This window comes from Caloenas nicobarica, chromosome 1 (assembly GCF_036013445.1).
Source record: "Caloenas nicobarica isolate bCalNic1 chromosome 1, bCalNic1.hap1, whole genome shotgun sequence".
NCBI lineage: Eukaryota > Metazoa > Chordata > Aves > Columbiformes > Columbidae > Caloenas > Caloenas nicobarica.
The window spans coordinates 215,097,614-215,119,103 of NC_088245.1; the positions used below are offsets into that span (position 1 = coordinate 215,097,614).

The window sequence follows — 21,490 nt, forward strand, 5'->3', positions numbered from 1 at the left end:
TTGTCCCCCTCCTCTTCTCTCCCCCCTCGTCCTCCTCACCCCCCCACCCCGTTCTGCCCCTGGCTCTGGGTAGCAATAGCAGCAGCTCCTTGCGTGGCAGATTGCTGCCTAATTAGTTTAGAGGGAAAACTTAATCGAATTAACTTTTTCACAACTCCAGCAGCCTGACAGTCGGGGCTCTCGCTCAGCCGCCAGCCTCCAGCTCCGTGATCTAATTAACTTGTTTAGCAACCTGCCCGCTCGGCCGGCGCAGCTGGGGTGGGCTGGGGTGGGGAGCACCCACCGGCCCCCGCGCCCACGGGTGTCCCGGGGGTCCCACGCGAGGGAGCGGACCCGGATTTGGCCCGTTTGGGTGGCACCGGGGGTGGCCGGCCAGCGAGGGGACCCCAGCCGGGAGTGGGGACACTGGCTCTGTCCTGGGGGACGTGGGGCAAGATTTGGGGCAGGACGTGGGAGAGGACAGAGGGAAGGAGGCAGGACAGGACATGGAGCAAGATGCAGGGCAGGGCATGGGGAAGGATAACGTGGGGCAGGACATGATGGGGCAGAAGATGGGGCAGGATGCACGACAAGACATGGGGCAGAGCGTGGAGCAAGATGCAGGGGCAGGAGGTGGGATGGGGCACTCGGCAGGAGATGGGGCGAGATGCAGAGCAGCATTTGGGGCAGGACACAGGACACGACACAAGACAGGGAATGGGGCAGGACGTGGGGCAGGAGATGGGGCAGGGCATGGAGAAGGACAGAGGGCAGGACATGCAGTGGGATGTGGGGAAGGACGTGGGGCAGGACACAGGCCATGAGACAGGACGTGGGGCAGGACAGGTCCTGAACGCCCCCCGGGACAGCCCCCAGCCCCAGCCCTGCGCCCCATGGCCAGAGCTGATCCACAGGACCTGGGCGAGCGTCCAGCCTCCCCCCGCGGCTGGTGCCCACTGCGGGGGCAGCGAGCCCCCTCCCCCCCGGGCCTGGGGCACAAAGCCCTTAGCCGGCCGTAATTAGACTTTTAAATCCTCTTTAGTGAAAGTGTTTGTCTTGAAAATGTCCCAAATCCCCCCCGCCCCCCTTACATCTGAAAAAAGGGGCAAAGCTTTTACCTTGGCCTCAGCGGGGCGGGGGATGAAGCGCTTTGAAATGCAGCCGGGCTGAAAATTGGGAGAATTGGGGAGGTGGGGGGAGAGGAGAGGGGCTGAGCCCCCCAGCCCCCTGCACCCCCCATGCACCCATGGGTGGTTCCCCTGCTGCTCCCCTAATGCTGGGATACTCATCCCCGGAGCCCCCCCCGCTGAAGGGGACCCCAGTGTCCCCCCCTACCCCAGACACTGGTCCCAGGGGCCGCCAGGCCCGTCCCGCAGCACGCGGAATTTTCCAGGGATGTCACCTGCGAGGGTGGCCCAGGGGACATGGGAGTGACCGCTGGGGTCAGGGTGGATGGATGGAGGTGCCAGGAGGGGGGTGACTGCTCGGGGACAGGGACAATCTGCTGCCCGTGTCCCCCACAGCGGGGGGGGCTGCGGACCCTTGATCCCCGGTGCTGGCGGAGCATCTCGTACCCTTGGCCGGCAAATCCGTTGCCGGACCCCCCGAGGAGGCGTCTCCCCCCAAGGCCGGGGGTCCCCTGGGTGCGAGATGGAGGCGACCACCCCCGTGGGGGTCTGCGGGGATTGGGGTGCCCAGGCTGTCCCCCCCCACCCTGGGATCATCCCGTGACCCCCAGGGACGGCTGGGGACAGCAGGGGCATTGTCAGAGCCATGGGGCACGATGGAGCCCCCAGACCCACTCTCCGTCCCCATGGGACCCCCGCACAGGGCGTGTGGGGGGTTCACCCCACGGGTGGGCGGGTGGCGGGGCTGGGCTGAACGTGGGGTGCCCTGGGGTCCCCCCTTGTGCTACCGTGGGGTGGAGGTGCCTGGGGGTCGGGTGGGGATGGGTCAGTGGGGCTTGGGGGGCGCAGTGGGATGAGGATGGAGATGGAGACGGGATGAGCCTGGGAAGCAGGTAGAGGGATGGAACTGGGGACAGGGACACTGCGGAGGGACGGGGACACGGGGGAGACGGGAGCGGGGCTGGGGATGGGAGCGGGACCGGTGCCGCTGCTTCCCGGGGAGGGCCGGGGCACCGGGAGGGGCAGCGGGACCGCCCGCCCCGACGTGCGCGGCTGCGGGGGCCGGAGCGGGGGAGGATCCGTGGGGGGCGCGGAGCTCGGCGGGCGCCCACGAAGGGTTAAGGGCGGGGGGCGGCGGGGGGTTGTGGGGAGGGGGGTGTGGGGGGCTGGCGGCTCCGCCCGCTCCTGCTGCGCCCGCCGTCCCCGGGAGATATTGTCATGCAAAAGCCCCCGGCGAGCGCAGCCTTTTGTCCGCCGCTCCCCCCGCCGGTATATTTACGGGGTGCGGCGGCCCGGGGCGGGCTGGGGCGGCGGATGGCGGGGGCGGGCCGGGGGCCGGCGGGCAGGCGGTGGCGGTAACGGGTGGGCGCCGAGCCGGGCCCTGCTCCATGTTCGCCATGGACTACTCCTACCTCAACTCCTACGATTCCTGCGTGGCCGCCATGGAAGCGTCCGCCTACGAGTTCAGTCCCTGCAGCCAGGCCGGCTCCTTCCAGTACAGCCCCATGCGGGGGGGGTTCGGTCCCGGACCCGCCTGCCCCCCCCTCGCCTCCGCCAACTGCGCCCTGGGCGCGCTGCGCGACCACCAGCCCTCGCCCTACTCGGCAGGTAACGGACACGGGACCCCCGGGACTCCCAGGACCCCCGGGACGCCGCTCCCTCCCCGAGCATCCCCTGACCGTCGGTGCCCGTCGGTTCCCGGGGCTCGATGCTGTTGGTGGCCGGTACCGCCAGACCTCGGTGCCGTCGGTTCCTGGTACCGCCGGTGCTGTCGGTGCTCGGTACCGTCGGCGCACGCTGCCGGTGTCCGGTACCGTCGGTTCCCGTTGCCGTCGGTGCCCGACACAGCCGGTACTCGTTGCTGTCCCTGACGGTTGCCGCCAGTGCCGTCGGTGCCCGGTACCGTCGGTGTTCGTTGCCGCCGGTGCTCGGTACTTTCGGGGCTCGATGCCGTCGGTAACCGCTGCTGTCAGCCGTCGGTACCGTCGGTACCAGCTGCAGGCGGTGCCCGGTGCCGGCGGCGACAGCTGCCGTCTGTTCCCGGTACAGTCGGTGCTCGGTGCCATCGATTCCCTGTACCGTCAACACCCGGTACCACCGGTGCTCGCTGCCGTCGGTTCCCGGTACCACCTGTTCCCGGTACCACCGGCACTTGGTGCCGCCGCTGCCCGCAGCCCCGGCACGGCCGCTCGGGAGGTCGACCCCCGCCGCTCCCGTTCCCGGTACCGGGCGGGCTCCCCGTACGCGGTCGCGGAGCCCCCGAGGTCCCCGGGGCTGCGGCGGCTCCGGAGCGGGGCTGGCCGGGGGTCGCCGCCGCCGGGCCCCCCTCCCCGCTCCGCTTTCGTTGCCGCCGCGGACGCGCTACCCGCAGATGCGCCGACAACGAAAGAGCCGCCGGACGGCACCGGTCGGTCCCCGCGCCCCGACCTCAGCCCCAGCACCGGCCCCGGCTCCGCACCGCGCCCCCCCCGCCCCACCGGCCCCGCTCCCGCCGCCCGGGGCCCCGCGTCCCGCCGAGGGAGCGGCGGCGGCAACGAATAAACGGGACCGGGGACGCAGGGAAGCAGCGCCCGAGCTGGCGGCCGCCCTGCCTGCCCTTGCCGCTGCATTCCTGCCTGGTCCAACCCTGCCCGGGGCATCCGTGCCCGGTTTGTCCTGCCTGGTGCATCCCCGACTGGTTCACTCTGCCCGTTTCCCCTGCTTTGCCTGGTGCATCCCCTCCCGGTTTGTTCTGACCGGTTCATCCTGCCCGGTGCATCCCTGCCCGGTTCATCCTGCCTCATACATCATCCTGCCTGATTCACCCTGCCCGATCCATCTTGCACAATTCATCCTGCCCAGATCATCCCTGCCCGGTGCCTCCTGCCCGGTACATCCCTGCCTGGTTCATCCCTGCGCAATTCATCTGCCTGGTTCATCCCTGCCCAGCCTATCCCTGCCTGGTGCATCCCTGTCCTGTTCATCCCTGTCCAGTACACCCGTGCCCCGTACATCCCTGCTCAGTCCATCCCTGCTTGGTACATCCTGCCTGATTCATTCTGCCCAGTGCATTCTGCCTGGTGCGTCCCCACCCAGTTCATCCCTGCCCGATTCATCCTGCCTGATGCATTCTGCCTGGTTCATCCCTGACTGGTTTGTACCTGTCTGGTTCATCCTGCCCGGCTCATCCCTGCTCCGTACAGCCCTGCCCGGTGCATCCCTGCCCGGTGCATCCCTGCCCTGTACATCCCTGCCCAGTACACCCCTGCCCCATACATCCCTGTTTAGTCCATCCCTGCCTGGTACATCCTGCCCAATTCATCCTGCCTGATGCATTCTGCCTGGTACGTCCCTGCCTGGTTCATCCCTGCCTGGTTCATCCCTGCCTGAGTCATCTTGCCCGGCTCATCCCTGCCCGGTGCATCCCTCCTGGTACATCCTGCCTGGCGCATTCTGCCCGATTCATTCTGCCCAGTGCATTCTGCCTGGTGCGTCCCCACCCAGTTCATCCCTGCCTGGTGCTTTCTGCCTGGTGAGCCCCTGACTGATTCATCCCTGCCCGATTCATCCTGCCTGGTGCATTCTGCCCAGCATATCCCTGCCTGGTGCATCCCTGCTCGGTCCATCCCTGCCTGGTACATCCTGCCCAATTCATTCTGCCCAGTGCATTGTACCTGGTGTGTCCCTGCTCCGTTCATCCCTGCCTGATTCATCCTGCCCGGTTCATCCCTGCCCCGTACATCCCTGGCCGGTTCATCCTGCCCAGTACATCCCTGCCCGGTTCATCCTGCCCAATTCATCCTGCCTGGTGCATCCTGCCCAGTGCATCCTGCCCAGTACATTCCTGCCCGGTACACCTCTGCTCTCCCCTCCTGCTGTGGCCCTGCCCGCTGTGCCGGTTCTGCTCACACCTTCCTCTCCTTCCCCAGTTCCCTACAAATTCTTCTCGGACCCATCGGGGATCAACGAGAAGCGGAAGCAGCGGCGGATCCGGACGACGTTCACCAGCTCCCAGCTGAAGGAGCTGGAGAGGGTCTTCGCCGAGACCCACTACCCCGACATCTACACCCGCGAGGAGCTGGCCCTCAAGATCGACCTCACCGAAGCCCGGGTGCAGGTGAGCTGCTGGGGGGGCACAGTCTGGGGCCTGGAGATGGAGGTGGGGGGGGTCTGTCCCACCAGACTGGAAGTTGGGATGAAGGCGGCTGCGCCCCGACCTTGGGAACCTGCTGCTCTGCTCGTGTTGGGGGGGCAATGGGGACCCATTGCAGGGTTCCAGCGTGGGAACCACACCCCCCGCCCCGTGAATTTAATGCATCCATGTGTTTTCCTGGTGCTGGGACTGGAGCATTTCCCAGGCAGGTCCCTGGGGATCGGCTGGAATGGGGACCAGGACCCAGCCCCTTTATTGCAGCGGCAAAGGGATGGGAGGCAAACAGGCTGCGGGGACATTCTGCTCTGTCGGGGGGCTGGGAGGAACCCTCCAGGGCCCAGCCCAGCTCCCGGTAGAGATGGGGGCAGGAACCCAAGGTTCATGCTGCATCACCCTTGTGCTGGTCCCTGTCAGCAATGATTTGTCACAGTACAAATGCATTGAAGTTGGGTGGATTTGGTGAGAGGCTGTGGAGACGGAGACCAGCCCCTTTTGTTAGTGTAAGAACCCTCCGGCGGTGCAGACCCCTCTTTTGTCAGTGCAGACCCCCCATTATCAGTTTAGACCTTGCGTTGTCAGTGCAGACCCCACTTTGTCGGCACCTCTGTCCCCACAGGTTGTCCAGTCTTGCTGCAGGGACTGGCTCCGAGTGGGACAATGTCCCTTGGAGCAGCGGGCTGAGGGTCTCCGGGGGTAGTGGGACCCCTGCGGAGAGGGGGACAATGGGGGTGGGGGGTCGTCAATGAGGAGGGTGACATCCCACAGTGGGAGGGGACCCATCTGTTGGTTCCCAGCCCAGCCGTGGGGTGCGTGGGGTTTGGGGTGGGGGTCCCCATCCAGCCTCAGCCGCAGCTCCCCTCTGGTTTTGGGTGAAAAACCGGTGGTTTGGGGCAGCTCACTTTATCAGCACATTGGGGGAAAAAAGGCTCCCCATTCCCAAGTGTGAAGAGAATGTACTTGGTGGGGTCGTGCTGGGGGGGACAGGGCTGTGCTGGGCTATGGCGGGGCTATGCAGGGATGAGAGGGGCTGGTGGGACCAACACAACGCACACAGCACGGGGAAGGGTGTGGGACCACTCCAGGTTTGCTCTCAGGGAGCTGGGTTTGCCCACTGAACCCCAAGCCGTGGTGACCCACAGGTTGGTGACATGGGGACAGCTCAGGAGGGGTCACTCTGGGTGCCCTTGGTGGGTCCCGCTGCCCCCCAGCCCTGACCCCCCCTGGATGGAGATTCCCAGCAGTGAGATCCTTCTCCAGCAGCGCTGCGATCGGGGCAGCAGCGGGAGATGCTGGCACAGCAGAGCCAGCGCCCCTGTCCCCGACACCCCAGGGATCTTCTGGGTCCCTGGGCCATCCCCCCTACAACATGTCCTTGCACCAAGCACCAGGGATGCTCTGCAGGTGAAGGGCCCCATGGGACCCCTGTCCCCCCATAGCATCCTCCGGTGCTGTGGAGCAGCCGGGGCGTACGGCAGGGCTGGCGGCTGTGGCTCACCAGGGCAGCAGCAGCACGACCTGCCCTTGGCCTTCATCATCCCGCAGGCAGGACGGATGCTGCAGCCCCACAGGGCTGAGGGGTCCTGGTCCCCAAGGATGGGAGACTGATGAGGCTGCAGGTCCTGGTCCCCAAGGATGGGGGAATCCATGGGGCTGTGGTGTCTTGGTCCCCAAGGATGGGGGATCCACAGGGCTGTGGGGTCCTTGTCCCCAAGGATGGGGGATCCATGGGACTGCAGGGTGCTGGTCCCCAAGGATGGGGGATCTGCAGGGTCCTGGTCCCCAAGGATGGGAGATCCACAGGGCTGCGAGGTCTTTGTCCCCAAGGATGGAGGATCCATGGGGCTGCGGGGTCTTGATTCTCAAGGATGGCATTTCCAGGTCTGGTCATTTCCAGGGGAGGCCAGTGACATCCCCATCTGACTGTAGGGACACGGCACTGCTATGGGATGGGATGGGATGGGATGGACCAGGCTAGTCCTGGGGGAAAACCACTGGCAACGATGGCGCCCATGGAGCATCCTGGGGGTCCCGTGAGCAGGGACAGTGCCGGTGGCAGCTGGGGGGGCTGAGCTGGCTCCCTGTCTGGTGCAGAGCAGTGTCCCCATCCTGCTGGCCCCTCCAAGGACCATGTGCTACCATGTCCTTGCTGAGGAGGGATGTCCCACCTTTGGGGTCACCAGCATCAACAACGCAAAGCCCGTAGCTGGTTTTAGATACATTGACTCCCTCCCCTGGTGCAGTGGAAAACGCTTCACCCATGGGAGTGGGGGTGCTGCAAGGGGCACCCCATGGCGAGCACCCCAGCACGGGGAGACTGCGGAGCTGTCTGTACCCTATGGGTTCCCCAGATCCCTGGGGACAGCAGCGCGGGGTCCTCCCGTCCCCTCCCATCCCTTCTCGTCCCCTCCAGGTTTGGTTCCAGAACCGTCGAGCCAAATTCCGCAAGCAGGAGCGAGCGGCCAACGCCAAGGGCGCCGGCGGTACCGCTGGTACCACCAGCAAGAAATCTGAGCCGCGCTCTTCCTCGGAAGACGACGAGTCCAAGGAGTCCAACTGCAGCCCGACGCCGGACAGCACGGCATCCCTGCCCGCCGCCAGCAGCCTCGGCAGCCCCGGCAGCAGCCTGAGCCCCAGCCCCGGCGCGGGGCCACCCATGGGACCCGGCCACCCTCCCCAGCCCCTCAAGGCACCCATCTGGCCCGGCGTCAGCACCAGCAGTGGTGCCACCAACGCCGCTGACCTACTGAAGGCCTGGCAGCCCACCGAAGCCGTGCCGGGACCTTTCTCCGGCGTCCTCTCCTCCTTCCATCGGAAGCCCAACGCCCTCAAGACAAACCTCTTCTGATGTGCCGGTCGACAGATCCGGCTGCCCCAAACCCCCCCTGGACCCCCACCGCTGCCCCATGCCCCCCCAGCCGCCGTGCCGACACTCCCACCGCAGACCCAGCGATGATGCTCCGGCAAACAGCTGCTGGTGGGGAGATGGACCGGGGAGGCTGCCGCTCCTGCCTGGCCACCTGCATCCGAGGCTGCTCCCCGGGGGGGGCCGCAGGACCCCCGCCCTCTCCCATACCCCATGGCAATGGGACAGACCCAGAGTGGTGCAAGATCACGGGGGTGCAAAGCGGGGCGCAGCAGCCCCCAGCCCAGCCGGCATGCCGCGGGCATAGCCATCGCTCCAGCATGCTTTTAGCGGGGTTCCCAGTGTACCCCAGGGGTGAGGGCAGCCATGGGGCTCCAGCATCACAACACTCTCCCCAAGAAGATCCCTCCCGCCATGGGCCATGCTGCTGGGCTGGGGGCAGGAAGCACTTTAGGATTGGGGTTTCTGGGGGCTGTGGGGTGAGCAGTGCTGGGGAATTTGGCAGCAACAGGTTCCTTGGTACAGGGAGGGGGTGATGCTCCCCAAATCCTGCCTGTGGACATGGATTTCCCGCCTCCCCCCAGCAAAACTGCAGCCTAGCAGGATTAGAGGGGAGGAGATCCTCCCCCCAAGCAATGGGATTCTGGGGGACTAAGACAGGACCGGGGCTTTGTGATCGCCGGCAACGCCATGGATGCTGCCAATGAAGACGTGGTGCTGGAAACTGTCACCATCCTGCTATGCTGGGGCTGAGCTGCCCCAGTGATGCCGCAGCTGCCCTGAAAACAGGCTGGCGTGGGATGGACCCCCACCCCAGAGAAAATGGTGGGACCCCTTGGAGGAGCTACGATCCCTCACCGGCCGTCACCGCTGTGCTGGGAGTGGGACGGGTGCTCCCACCGGGGCTGGTGTGGCAGCAGCCGGGACCACCCGGCACATCAGCGCTCTGTGGTGACCTTGCGGAGCATCCTGGCGGGGCCTGGGGTGCAGCTTGGCCCCCTTGCACCCATGACGCCAGCGCTGCACATGCCAGGGCTTTACAGCGCAGCGAGCATCCACATGGTCGTGCCAGCATCCCTGTCCATGTGTCTGTGCAGCGGCTGGCCCCCCTGTCCCCACCCTCGTCCCTTCCCTGCTGAGGGCCCCCCCCTTGCCCCGTCTTGGCTGAGGTGGGTCTGGGTTTCACCAGTTTTTTGTTCTTTTTTTTTTTTTTTTAAACCATTCTGTAATTTATTGACCCCGTTTGCAAATGACACTAATCCAAATAAAACTTAATTTATTGAAGACGTTGCCAGTCCCCTACCACCACTGCAGCACCCCCCTGCCCAGGCTGCAGGTGGTGGGGGTCTACACTGCCACTTCCCTTACTCCCCTGAGCCTCCTGAGACCCCCCTGTGCCAGCTGGGGACCCCCGGACGACACCAAGGATGCAGTAGACCCTCAAACTCAAGCCCAGGGATGTTATAGGTCCCTCCCCTCCCCAGCAAAAACCCTGAGCAGCTGCAGAGATTTGGGGTGGCACCACATGGGCAGCCCCTGAGGTGGGGGCAAGGAGAGGGGTGCCCCACGCACCGTCCAGCCCCGTCGGGGATCTGTGGGGTGGTGGTGATAGAGAAGGTCCCCTGGGGTACCTGGTGGCCATGGTGGTGAAGGGCACCTTGAGATACCATGCGGTGCAGGGGGGTGGTCTGGGGGAAGGGGGCACTGGGGGGCCCTGGGCCCCTCCCAGGATGCGCGGGGGGTGGCAGGCAGGGTGCTGAGGTGTCACTGGAGTGCTGGATTGGGCCCGCAGGAGGTCTCAGGGATGGGGGGTGTCTGTGCTCCGGGGACAGATGGGGCCTGGGGGGTGAGTTGGGGATGTGCCTTCTAAATGGGGCAGCAGAAGTGGCCCATGCATGGCCCCGTCCTCAGGGAGGGGACAGGGGACCTGGTCCCCACTCTACTGGGACCAATATGGACAGCCTGAAGGGTCCTGGATCATGCTGGGACTCCATTCCTCGTTTCGGTTTATCCTCCCATCCATTTCCGTGATCCTACTAGGAACATCCTTGCTCCCCTTCACATGATGAGATGTTTACTATGACCATTCCATTAAACTTTAAACAAACAGTTTGTGATTTCACAAAAAACCACCAAAACACGGGGCACAACACAATGGCATTTTTAGTAGGATTAAATTCACACCAAAGGCCCCCTTAGCTAACGGCATGGAGATTGCGGGGGGTCGCCTGGGGTTGTCCTGCCTGTCCTTCATCTCAGCTGGAGCCACAGCTGTGAGGCCCAGACAGGGGGATTCGGGAGCACTGGGGGTGCAAAGATTTGGGCTGGGGGTGGGTGTCATTCCCCCATCACCAATGGGCATGGCCCACAGGGATGGAGAGAGCCTGGGGGGTTCAATCCAGTGCGGATCTGGTGAAATGCACGGCTGGGAGACCCCCACCCTGGACACCCCTCACCATGGGGACCCCCCTGGAGGTGAGGGGGTGGGGGCCTCCCATCCCATCCTGTCCCACCCCACATCCCACCTGCCGGGGGCCACTGGTGCTCCCCAGCCTCACCGAGCCCTGTCCCCTGTCCTTGGCATAGTCCTGGTTGGCTCTGGCAATGAACTCGGAGCAGCCATCCTCATTTATCCACTGGAACGCCTCCCCTTTCCGGACAGATGGGACCAGTTACTTTCTGGCCTGTATTAATTTTTTGGATTCATGCCCTGCAATTCCTCCCTAGGGAGGAGAAAAGGGTTAACGCTCCTTCCTTGAGCAGGCACCGGAAGAGTTGAAATACGCTCCTCCCTTTCATCAGTATCTCGTTTCAGAAATGCTCCAATGAGACTCACAATAAAGCTGATAGGCTGCTTCTGAATTGTGGCTCTGGGAATGGCTGGTGCCCTTTTCCACAGTTCATTTCTCTACTCCTGGGATCTTACTTGAGGGTCTTCAGGTGTATTTCCCCTTGGTTTAGTTTCTATCGCCTGTGGGGTGTTTCTTTTTTTTTGCCTTACTCTATGAGTGGGTTTTGGGTCCAATTTTCCAGTTACCAAATCTTCCCATCCCATTTCACAGGCATGATATAGAGTGTCGCGCGTTAAGTCTGCCCAGGTAGGGACTGGGATGTGGGGAGCATTGGGTCATAATCCATTATGATGCTCTGTGTCTCTTGTACTTTCATCCCCTTTTGCAACTAGGCGGGGTTTAAGTATTGCCAGGGCTCCTCTTATTAGTGGTTTTCCAATCACATAATCAATTGTGGCGGGTGTCAGTGGCTCCTCTTTGATGCATGGCTTGTGTGCAGGCAGCTTCTGTCACAGCTGTAGGGAGCTCATCGAGTGATCTTATGGGGATCACGGAGGGTTCACCTCGTGCCATAACATCTGCTCTGCCAGCCCAATAAGCTACTGGGCTGGTGATAGAATGGTATTCATTGGCTGGGTCTGGTCCTAAATTTAAGAAAACTCCTGGACCCCAAAAGCCATTTGTTTCATTTCCATTCAGTGGTATTTGGTCACTGCCCCTTGGGCAGACTCACTACAAATATTCTGTTTCAGCTTCACCTGCTTTTCTGCCATATTTTAATTGTAAATTTGCCAATTGTACTGGATGCCAGGGAGTGATTAGCAAATGATAGCACGGAGCTGCATGCCGAGGTCCTTGAGACTGTCCTAATGATAGGTCTGGCTTCATATGTGAGGGGTTCTGAGAAAGACAAAGAATCATCCTCCTCCAGTTCACTGTCATCAGGGTCACCCCACATATTTCTATCCATTCTTCAGGGGACACAATTAGTTTCCAAATCTATAGAATGTCAGGGGGAAGAGGAACCCTTATAAGTATCATTTCAGTCTTTTCATCCATTTTCTGTTTCTTCTCCTTTTCTTCCTGTAACTGTTTCTGCAGCTGCTCAGTCTCCAAGGACAATACTCACTCAGCAGCTTTTCTACCTCCTATTTGCTTTCTCACATCTCGTTTTTCTCTGTTTAAGATCTTCCTCTCCTCACAAGTGCTTGTGGGCAGGTGCCTAACATTCTGCAAATAATTTCATTTCCCTTTCCATCCTTTGTACAGCCCCTGGCAACTTTTAGCTCTTCTTCTACAGCTTCCCAGTTGTGCCAGTTATTAATATCATGAGCCCATTCTTCTGAGAATTTGGGACTCAGAGTCACCCCATACCTCTCTAATCAGTGATATCACCTGCCATCCTGTCAACTACGCCGATTTGTCACAAAGCAGTGATTTAGGGTCCTGCTTTTGCAGAGCGGTGTTTGGATCACCTAAAGCAAAGTGCGACTTAACAGAGTTCGATGGCAAGGTTCACTCTAGTGCTTCCTGCATGGGGGAAATATGCCAAGGAGAATCAGGTGAGAGTTGTTCTAGAGTGATTTATAGAGGGACAAGAGATGTGAAAGGGTAGAGGGAGGCCCTCCTGTTGGGTCACCAGGTTGCCCTCTAAACTCCTTCTCATAGAGGAGTCCAGGTGAGGCTGGATCCAAACTCAGACCCATATTTGATCAGCGGTTCATGTCTAGAAGATGTAGAAGGTAAGGGAAAACGGGTAAGGGATTCTATGAATTTACAGCCAAAGGATTGTATGTGCTCACCTGATTGTCTATATCGCTTGCCTCGAGTTTCAAAGTTGCATCATTCTGCATCTCAGCCTGCTTACCTCCCCTCCAGGGCCTGGTGCCAGGTTGCTACAAAGCCTGGATCCCAGGTCTCTTCAAACAAACTCTCAGACATCAAAGCTCATAGAAATAAATAACTTAATGGAGTGGTCCAGCAGCAGGGTTGGCTCAAGCTGGGTGCCTGCGCAGAGCTGCCGAGCCCAGCATAGAATTCTCCGGGTAACTACACCCTGACAGACTATTTACCTGCCTCTCATGTGATGATTCAATCCAATAGTAATGTTTGAGTCTGGGGTCTTCTTGTTTCTCATTGGTCCTTTCACTGTCGTCAGACAGACCCTTATCTTGTTTAGCTGCAGATGATGTTGATAGTCCATAGCCACTTCATGCTGGCCTTGAAGACATTATTTGGCTCAAGCCAATACTGTTTTGCTCTACACAGTACAAAACAGGCCTTATCGTGCAGGTTGATGGTTTGCAGCTGCTTTGTTTTGCCTAAGCAGACACAGCCCAACCAGATCTGAGCCAAGCTACTGCTGTGAAAGGCAACAAGAAATGTTTCTGTAAATGTATCAGCAACAATAGAAAGGCTAAGGAGAAGCTACATCCCCTGACGGATGCCGAGGGAAACAGAGGGACAGAAGATGAGGGAAAGGCTGAGGTACTAAATGGCCTTCTTTGCCTCAGTCTTTAATAGTCAGAACAGTTGTGCTCCAGGTACCCAGCCCCCTCAGCCAGAAGACAGGGGTGGGGAACAGAATGAAGCCCCAATAATCCAAGGGAAAATGGTTGGTGACCTGCTACACCACTTGGACACCCACAAGTTTACGGGGCCAGATGGGATACACCCAAGGGTGCTGAGGGAGCTGACAGAGGTGATCACTGAGCCACTTTCCATTATCTACCAGCAATTCTGGCTAACTGGGGAGGTCCCTGTTGACTGGTAGTTGGCAAACATGATACCCATCTACAAGAAGGGCCAGAAGGAGGATCCGGGGAACTACAGACCTGTCAGTCCAACCTCGGTGCCAGGGAAGGTCATGGAGCAGATGATCTTGAGTAACATCACACAGCACTTACAAGAGAACCTTGTGATCAGGCCCAGTCAGCATGGGTTTATGAAAGGCAGGTCCTGTTTGACCAGCCTGATCTCATTCTATGGGAAGGTGACCCAACTAGTAGATGAGGGAAAGGCTGTGGGTGTTGTGTACTTAGACTTCAGTAAAGCCTTTGACACCGTATCCCACAGCATCTCCTGGAGAAGCTGCAGCTCGTGGCCTGGATGGTGTATCTGCGATGGGTAAAGAACTGGCTGGAGGGCCAGGCCAGAGAGTTGTGGTGAACGGAGCCAAATCCGGTTGGTGGCCGGTCACGAGTGGTGTCCCCAGCGCTCCGTGTTGAGGCCAGTTCTGTTTAATCTCTTTATTAATGATCTGGATGAGGGGATTGAGTGCACCCTTAGTAAATTTGCAGATTACACCAAACTGGGTCAGAGTATTGATGTGCTGGAGGGTGGGAGGCCATACAGAGGGATCTGGACTGGCTGGATCGATGGGCTGAGGCCAATTGTCTGAGGTTCAACAAGGCCAAGTGCCGGGTCCTGCACTGGGGTCACACCAACCCCAGGCAGCGCTCCAGGCTCGGGGAAGAGCGGCTGGAAAGCTGCCTGGCAGAAAGGGATCTGGCGGTGTTGATCAACAGTGGCTGAACAGGAGCCAGTGTGTGCCCAGGTGGCCAAAAAGGCCAACAGTGTCTTGGCTTGCATCAGGAATAGTGTGGCCAGCAGGACTCGGGAAGTGATTGTGCCACTATACTTGGCACTGGTGAGGCCACAGCTTGAATTCTGCATTCAGTTTTAGGTCCCTCATCATAAGAAGGACATTGAGATACTAGAGAGAGTGCAGAGGAGGGTGACATAGCTGATGAGGGGCCTGGAGCACAAGTCTTAGGAGGAGCGATTGAGGGGACTGGGATTGATTAGCCTTGAGAAAAGGAGGCTAGGGGGAGACCTTCTCACTCTCTGCAACTGCCCGAAAGGAGGTTGGAGCATGGAGGGCGTTGGTCTCTTCTCCCAAGTAGCGAGTGGTAGGACAAGAGGAAATAGCCTCAAGTTGTTCCAGAGCAGGTTTAGTTTGGATATTAGGAAAAAATTCTTCATGGAAAGGGTTGTTCAGGCATAAGAACAGGCTGCCCAGGGAAGTGGTGGAGTCACCATCCCTGAAGGTGTTTAAAAGGCAATTAGACCAGGTTCTTAGAGACACTAACTGCAGTCCTCCAACCGGACTTTGCACTGTCGATCACAGCCCTCTCAGCTCTGCCATCCCGCCAGTTCATGATCTATCTCTCTGTGCATTCATCCAGCCTGCACTTCCTGAGCTTGCCTATGAGGATGTTGTGAGGGATGGTGTCAAAAGCCTTGCTGAAGTCAAGGTAGACATCCAATGTTCTTCCCTTGTCTACCCAGCCAGTCATACCATCATAGAAAGCTATCAGGTTGGTCAAACATTATTCCCTTTGATTAATCCATTCTAACTACTCCTGATAACCTTCTTTTCCTCCACATGCTTGGAGATGATGTCCAGAATGAGCTGTTCCATCACCTTTCCAGGGATGGAGGTGAGGTTGACTGGCCTGTAGTTTCCCAGGTCGTCCCCCAGGAGTCAGCATTAGGTCCAGTTCTGTTCAGCCTGGACATCAGTGACCTGGATGAACAGACTGAATGCACCCTCAGCAAGTTTGCTGATGACGCTAACTGTGAGGATGGGATGACACACCAGAGGCTGTGCTGCCATCCAGCAAGACCTGGACAGGCTGGACTGGGCAGAGAAGAACTTGATGAAGTTCAACAAGGGCAAGTGTAGGGTCCTGCACCTGGGAAGGAACAACCCCAGGCACCAATACAAGTTGGAGTTGACCTGCTGGAAAGCAGTGTTGCGGAGAAGGACTTGGGAGTTCTGGATGAAAACAGGTTGACCATGAGTCAACAATGTGCCCTTGTGGCCAAGAAGGCCAACAGTGTCCTGGGGTGCATTAAGAAGAGTGTGACCAGCAGGTCGAGGGAGGTTGTTCCTCTCTCTCTACTCTGCTCTGGTGAGGCTGCATCTGCAGTACTGTGTCCAGTTCTGGGCTCCCCAGTTTAAGAAGGATAAGGAACAACTGGAGGGAGTCCAGCAGTGGGTTACAAAGATGATTAGGGGTCCAGAACATCCTCCTTATGAGAAGAGACTGGGAGAGATGGGTCTGTTCAGCCTGGAGAAGAGAAGGCTGAGAGGGGATCTCATCAATGCTTACAAGTATGTCGGGAGGATGGGACTAGACTCTTTTCAGTGATGCCCGACAACAGGGTGAGGGGCAACGGGCACAGACTGAACCTGCTTTAGTGGTGGGCTGGACAAGATGATCTCCAGAGGTCCCTTCCAACCCTAACCATTCTGCGACTCTGAGATTCTGTGATGAAAGGGAGGAGTGTGTTTCAACTCCTCTGGTGCCTGCGCAAGAAAGGAGCATTAACCCTTTTCTCCTCCTTGGAGAGGAATTGCAGGGCATGAATCAAAAAAATTAATACAGGCCAGAAGGTAACTGGTCCCGTCTGTCCGGAAAGGGGAGGCGTTCCAGTGGATAAATGAGGATGGCTGCTCCGAGTTCATTGCCAGAGCCAACCAGGACTATGCCAAGGACAGGGGACAGGGCTCGGTGAGGCTGGGGAGCACCAGTGGCCCCCGGCAGGTGGGATGTGGGGTGGGACAGGATGGGATGGGAGGCCCCCACCCGCTCACCTCCAGGGGGGTCCCCATGGTGAGGGGTGTCCAGGGTGGGGGTCTCCCAGCCGTGCAATTCACCAGATCCACACTGGATTGAACCCCCCAGGCTCTCTCCATCCCTGTGGGCCATGACCATTGGTGATGGGGGAATGACACCCACCCCCAGCCCAAATCTTTGCACCCCCAGTGCTCTCTAATCCCCCTGTCTGGGCCTCATAGCTGCGGCTCCAGCTGAGACGAAGGACGGGCAGGACAACCCCAGGCAGCCCCCCGCAACCTCTACCCCATTAGGTAATGGGGTTTTTGGTGTGCACTTAATCCTACTGAAATATGCTGTAATGTTCTGCCCTGCGTTTTGGTGTTTTTTTGTGAAATCACGAACTGTTTGTTTAAAGTTTAATGGAATGGTCATTGTAAACATCTCATCATGTGAAGGGGAGAGGGGGCGTTCCTGGCGGAACCGTAGGAAGGGGTGGGAGGAGGAATCAAAACAATGAACCGTGTCCCAGCGAGGTCCAGAGCCCTCCGGGCTGCCAGTGCTGGTCCCAGCACAGTGGGGACCGGGTCCCCTGTCCCCTCCCCGAGGGCAGGGCCGTGTGTTGGGCACTTGTGCTGTTCGGAGCACCAGTACCCGACCCACCGCCCGGACCCAGCTGATCGCGGAGCACAGACCCCCCATCCTGAGACCTCCTGGGGACCCGAACCTGCACCCCAGCGACACCGCAGCGCCCCGACTGCCCCCCGCGCGTCCCGCCGTGTGCCGGTGCCCCCGGTGCCGGGACTCCCTGCCAGGGGCCCCGCGGGGCCAGGGCTGCGGGGCAGGGCCAGGGGCCACCAGGCCACAGCGGTGCTCCCCGGTGCCCGCCCCCCCGAGCCGAGCGGAGCGGGGCGGGGCGGGGCGGAGCGGCAGGACTCCAGCTCCCGTGCTGCAGCGGCGGCGGGCGGCCCTCCCGGGCTGACGCTGCCGGCGGCTCCCGGCGCCGCCTTTGTCCGTGCCGGGCTGGCGGCGCGGCCCCGGCGCAGGTAGGGGCGGCGGGCGGCGGGCCCGCGGCACGGGGATGGGCGCTGCCCCCCCGCGGGGTCCCGGCGCTCCCCGGCCGCGGGCATCCCCCGCCGGGCGGCCCCGGGAGGGGACCCCGGCCCCGACGGCCTCTCCCGTGCTCTCCCCTCCGCCGGCCGCCCCCCAGCCCTGCCGGCCCCCCCCGGACTCCCCTTAGGGCCCGGCTCCCCCCGGCGCTCCGGCCTTTCCCCGCCTCGCCCCGTGGCCCCCGTGCAACGCGGACACGCTGCTCCGTGGCCCACCCGCCCGGGCCCCCCTGGATCCGGCCCTGGCGGCACCGGCGCTGGGAAGGGCTGGGCTGGGGCCGGGCCGGCTGCTCAGAGCCCCGGGACACCCCTGCACATCTGCCTGCTGCCGCTGGGGGGCAGGGGAGGAAGGTTCGGCCACTCGGGAGCCTCCAAAACTCTTCGTGCCTCTTTCTCGTCCTTTCCTGGAGCTGGAAGGGTTGTTGCGTGACGCTCTTTGGTGGGTCCTTTTCCCAGTAGCTGTGCAGGCTCGGGGTGCAGGGAAGGCAGCTGTGGGCAGTGGAGTGAACTTGTGCCCCTGATCTCTTAATGAAATTGTTGTGCTTGGCAGGGACCATCTCTCCTGGCTGTGCTGGTGACGGGCCAGGCATCTCCTGTGGAATCCGGAGCATCCCGCCTCCCTCTTCCCGGATCAATACCTGCACGGGCTCCATCTCCCGCCGAGAGCAGCGACGCGCCGGGCTCCAGGCTGCTGCGGCAAGGTGGGGTCAGGCACGGCCCCGGCCCGTCGGACTGGCCGAGTTGCGGGTCCGGTTGGTGCGGGGCGGTGCGGGAGAGCAGTGGTTTGAGACCCGGTGCGGTGCAGGGTGCTCCCGTTCCTGCCTGCTGAGCCGCAGCACGGGCAGGGGCAGGCAGGAGCGTGCCTGCTGCCAGGCCTCGGGCCAGGCCTTGTGTCACGGTGCTGTGCCCGGGCCTGGGGGGTGATCTGGCCTGTGGCATGGGTGGGGGACAGGGCAGAGTCCCCCGTGCTGTAGCATGGGTTCCTAATCTGGCATGAGCAGGGGACACCTGCCTCTAAGCCTGCCAGCCCTGTCTTCTTCCAGCACAGCTGGTGGAGTGTCCCCCTGCCCAGGGACATACCGAGCAAGCCCCCCGGAGACCCTGCTGTGCCACACGGCTGTGGCAAGACTGCCACTCTGCCTTTGCCCTTCCCTTTCTTGGCACGCTCCGAACTCTCCTGGCACTGCCCTTAGGATGCCAGAGCCGCCGGTACCAGTGGGTCCCTGCCCGGCAGCAGCAGGATTTCAGCAGAGGTGTTCAGCAAACGTGTAGTGGGGCGTGCTGAGCCGGGTTGCTTCTTGCTGCAGATGTCGGTGACGTTTGAGGACGTGGCCCTCTACTTCTCCCCCGAGGAGTGGGCAAAGCTGTCGGGCTGGCAGCGGCAGCTCTACCGGGAGGTGATGCTGGAGAACTACCAGATGGTCGCCTCGCTGGGTGAGGACTCTCTCTGGTGATGTTGGGCTGGGGTTGAGCTGGAATTCACCTCTTTAACTGAGCTGGAGCCGTTGAAAGGGCTGCCCAAGCGCTGACGTAGCGGTTGCAATTGCAGGTTTTACCTTGCCAGGCAGCCTCCTGTGGAGAGCGGTCCTGGGGGAGAGAAGATGGGATGGGTTGGGATGAGGTGGGGTGGGAAGGGATGGGGTGGGAAGGAAAGGGATGGAACTGCCCATTTCAGTTGGAAGGGACCTTCAATATCTATCTAGTCCAACTGCACGACCACTTCAGAGCTGAGCACAAATTGCAGCATGTTGTTATGGGTGTTTTCCAAATGTCTCTCAAATAGGAACAGGCTTGGGGCATCGACTGCCTCTCCAGGAAGCCTGTTCCAGGGTTTGACCACCCTCTCGGTACAGTAATGCTTCCTCATGTCCAGTCTAAACCTCGCTGATGCAGCTTGGAGCTGTTCCCAGGGGTCCCGTCTGCAGGAGAGTGGCCGAGGTGACGAGGGCGAGGCGAGAGGGGCTGCAGGTGCAGGGACGGGGGGGCTGAAGCCGCAGCCTGGCAGGGGCAGGAGAGAGGAGCGGGGTGGGGGGGATGCTGGGGCTGTGGGTGCGGGGGCCGGTGCTGCTGTCCCGGCAGTGCAGGAGAGGGGGCTTCTGTCTGTGCCCTGGACAGGCTGGGCCACTGACAAGCCAGAGATCATCTGCAAGATAGAGCAGGAAGAGACACCGTGTGTGCCAGATGCCCCTGGTGAGCAGCATAGGCACCAGAGCCCTGTGCCAGGTGGGTACTGGGGGGTCGTGGGGCTGGTGGGGGGTTCAATTTGCACCGTCCTCTTGCTGCAGTTGCCCCATGCACCAGGAAGAGTGTGGGGCTGGCAGGGTGCCCATGCTGCTCCCCATGGGGAGGGGTCCCAGCTGACCATCCTGTCCCTGACCGTGGTCTCTCCTCCCCAGCAGCCGTCAGCCCTGGGACGCAGAGGGAGACCGAGCGGGTCCCAGAGGGGCTGCCAGAACCCACCGCCCTGCTCCCGGGGATGCCAAACCCTGGCACGAGGTGTCAGGGGGGCTCAGCCTGCAGCCAGCCAGGCGGGAGCCAGGGGGTCAGGTTGGGAGTCCCCCCTCTCTCCTCCCTTCCAGACCCCCAGCCATTAAAGAAGAGCCATCCCACGTGCCCTGAGTGTGACAAGAGCTTCAAGAACCAGTTGTTACTGGATGTCCATGTGTGGAAACACACGTGTGAGCGTCCCTTCCACTGCACTGACTGTGGAAAGAACTTCATGTACAAGCAGAACCTGCTGAATCACCAGCGTGTGCACAGTGGTGGGAAGCCCTTTGCCTGTGGTGACTGCAGCAAGAGCTTTACAACGAAGTCAAACCTCATCGTCCACCAGCGCATCCATACAGGGGAGAAGCCCTTCACCTGCACCGACTGTGGCAAGAGCTTCAGGGAAAAGAGGAAGCTCATCATCCACCAACGCATCCACACTGGGGAGAAGCCATTTGCCTGCACTGACTGTGGCAAGAGTTTTGTCCGCAGGGACAGCCTGCTGATCCACCAGCGCATCCATACAGGGGAGAAGCCCTTCACCTGCACCGACTGTGGCAAGAGCTTCAGGGAGAAGAAGCAACTCATCATCCACCAGCGCATCCACACTGGGGAGAAGCCCTTCACCTGCAAAGACTGTGGCAAGAGCTTTAGGTATAAGAAGCACCTGAAGAGACACCAGTGTGTTCACCAGGGCCTGGAGCTTGTGCTGGAGGGTGTCCAGCAGGAGACGGGGGTTCTGGCCCCAGCAGGGGGGCAGGCAGAGGCCAAGCCCTTCCAGTGCGGTGTCTGCGAGAAGCGGTTTTGGAAAGAGAGGCTCATGCTGGCTCACCAGCGCACCCACGGCACCCCCAGCCTGCAGCCGCCTCCACAGCCCAGCACCCCCTGAATCTGCTGCTGAGGGGCCCGTGGGGCTCTGGGGGCTGCTGTGTGGGTGGCTGTGGGGGGATGTCCTGGTTTTGTTTGGGTTGGAGTACATTTTCTTCCTAGTAGCTGGTATAGTGCTGTGTTTTGGGTTGAGAGTGAGAACAATGTTCGTAATACATGGATGTGTTAATTGTTTCTGAGCAGTCAAGGATTTTTCAGCTTGTCATGCCCTGCCAGCTGGGAGGGGGCACAGCCAGGACAGCTGCCCCAAAGTGGCCAAAGGGCTATTCCTTACCGTATGATGTCGTGCTCAGTTTAGAAAGTGGGGGGAAGGGAATGGGGGCACCGCGCCTCAGGGACGGGCTGGACATGGGTCAGCGTGTGGTGAGTGTTTGTGTTGTGCATCACTTGTTTTGTATATTCTTACATCATCATCATCATTGTCATTATTCCTTTCCTCTTCTATCCTGTTTTACACAAAACACTGGATCAGCCCAATTTAAGACTTGTATCAGATTTGGAGCTTAAATAAATACATTTTAAATAGAACGTATCACTTAGAAATATAAG

The 21,490-nt window shown here is 60.6% G+C and overlaps 2 protein-coding genes across 4 annotated transcripts; both read left to right on the forward strand.

The window, feature by feature from the left end:
* Positions 1-2,494: 2,494 nt before the first annotated feature.
* On the forward strand, positions 2,495-8,083 carry PHOX2A (paired like homeobox 2A). Of its 2 annotated transcripts, none has more exons than XM_065658303.1 (3): positions 2,495-2,714; positions 5,015-5,202; positions 7,649-8,083. In XM_065658303.1, the coding sequence occupies exons 1-3, from the start codon at positions 2,495-2,497 to the stop codon at positions 8,081-8,083; spliced, it is 843 nt and encodes a 280-aa protein (XP_065514375.1). The 2 variants fall into 2 exon arrangements, with proteins under 2 accessions (XP_065514375.1, XP_065514374.1); XM_065658302.1 differs by having other exon boundaries at positions 2,504-2,714; positions 5,015-5,244.
* A 9,300-nt stretch (positions 8,084-17,383) lies between these two features.
* LOC135988851 (gastrula zinc finger protein XlCGF64.1-like) lies at positions 17,384-21,436 on the forward strand. 2 transcript variants are annotated; one of them, XM_065635128.1, is made up of 5 exons: positions 17,384-18,005; positions 18,117-18,267; positions 18,874-19,000; positions 19,682-19,789; positions 19,966-21,436. In XM_065635128.1, exons 3-5 carry the CDS (start codon positions 18,874-18,876, stop codon positions 20,940-20,942), a joined length of 1,212 nt encoding a protein of 403 aa, XP_065491200.1. In that variant the 5' UTR covers positions 17,384-18,005; positions 18,117-18,267; the 3' UTR covers positions 20,943-21,436. The 2 variants fall into 2 exon arrangements, with proteins under 2 accessions (XP_065491200.1, XP_065491210.1); XM_065635138.1 differs by having other exon boundaries at positions 20,146-21,436.
* Positions 21,437-21,490: the final 54 nt, after the last annotated feature.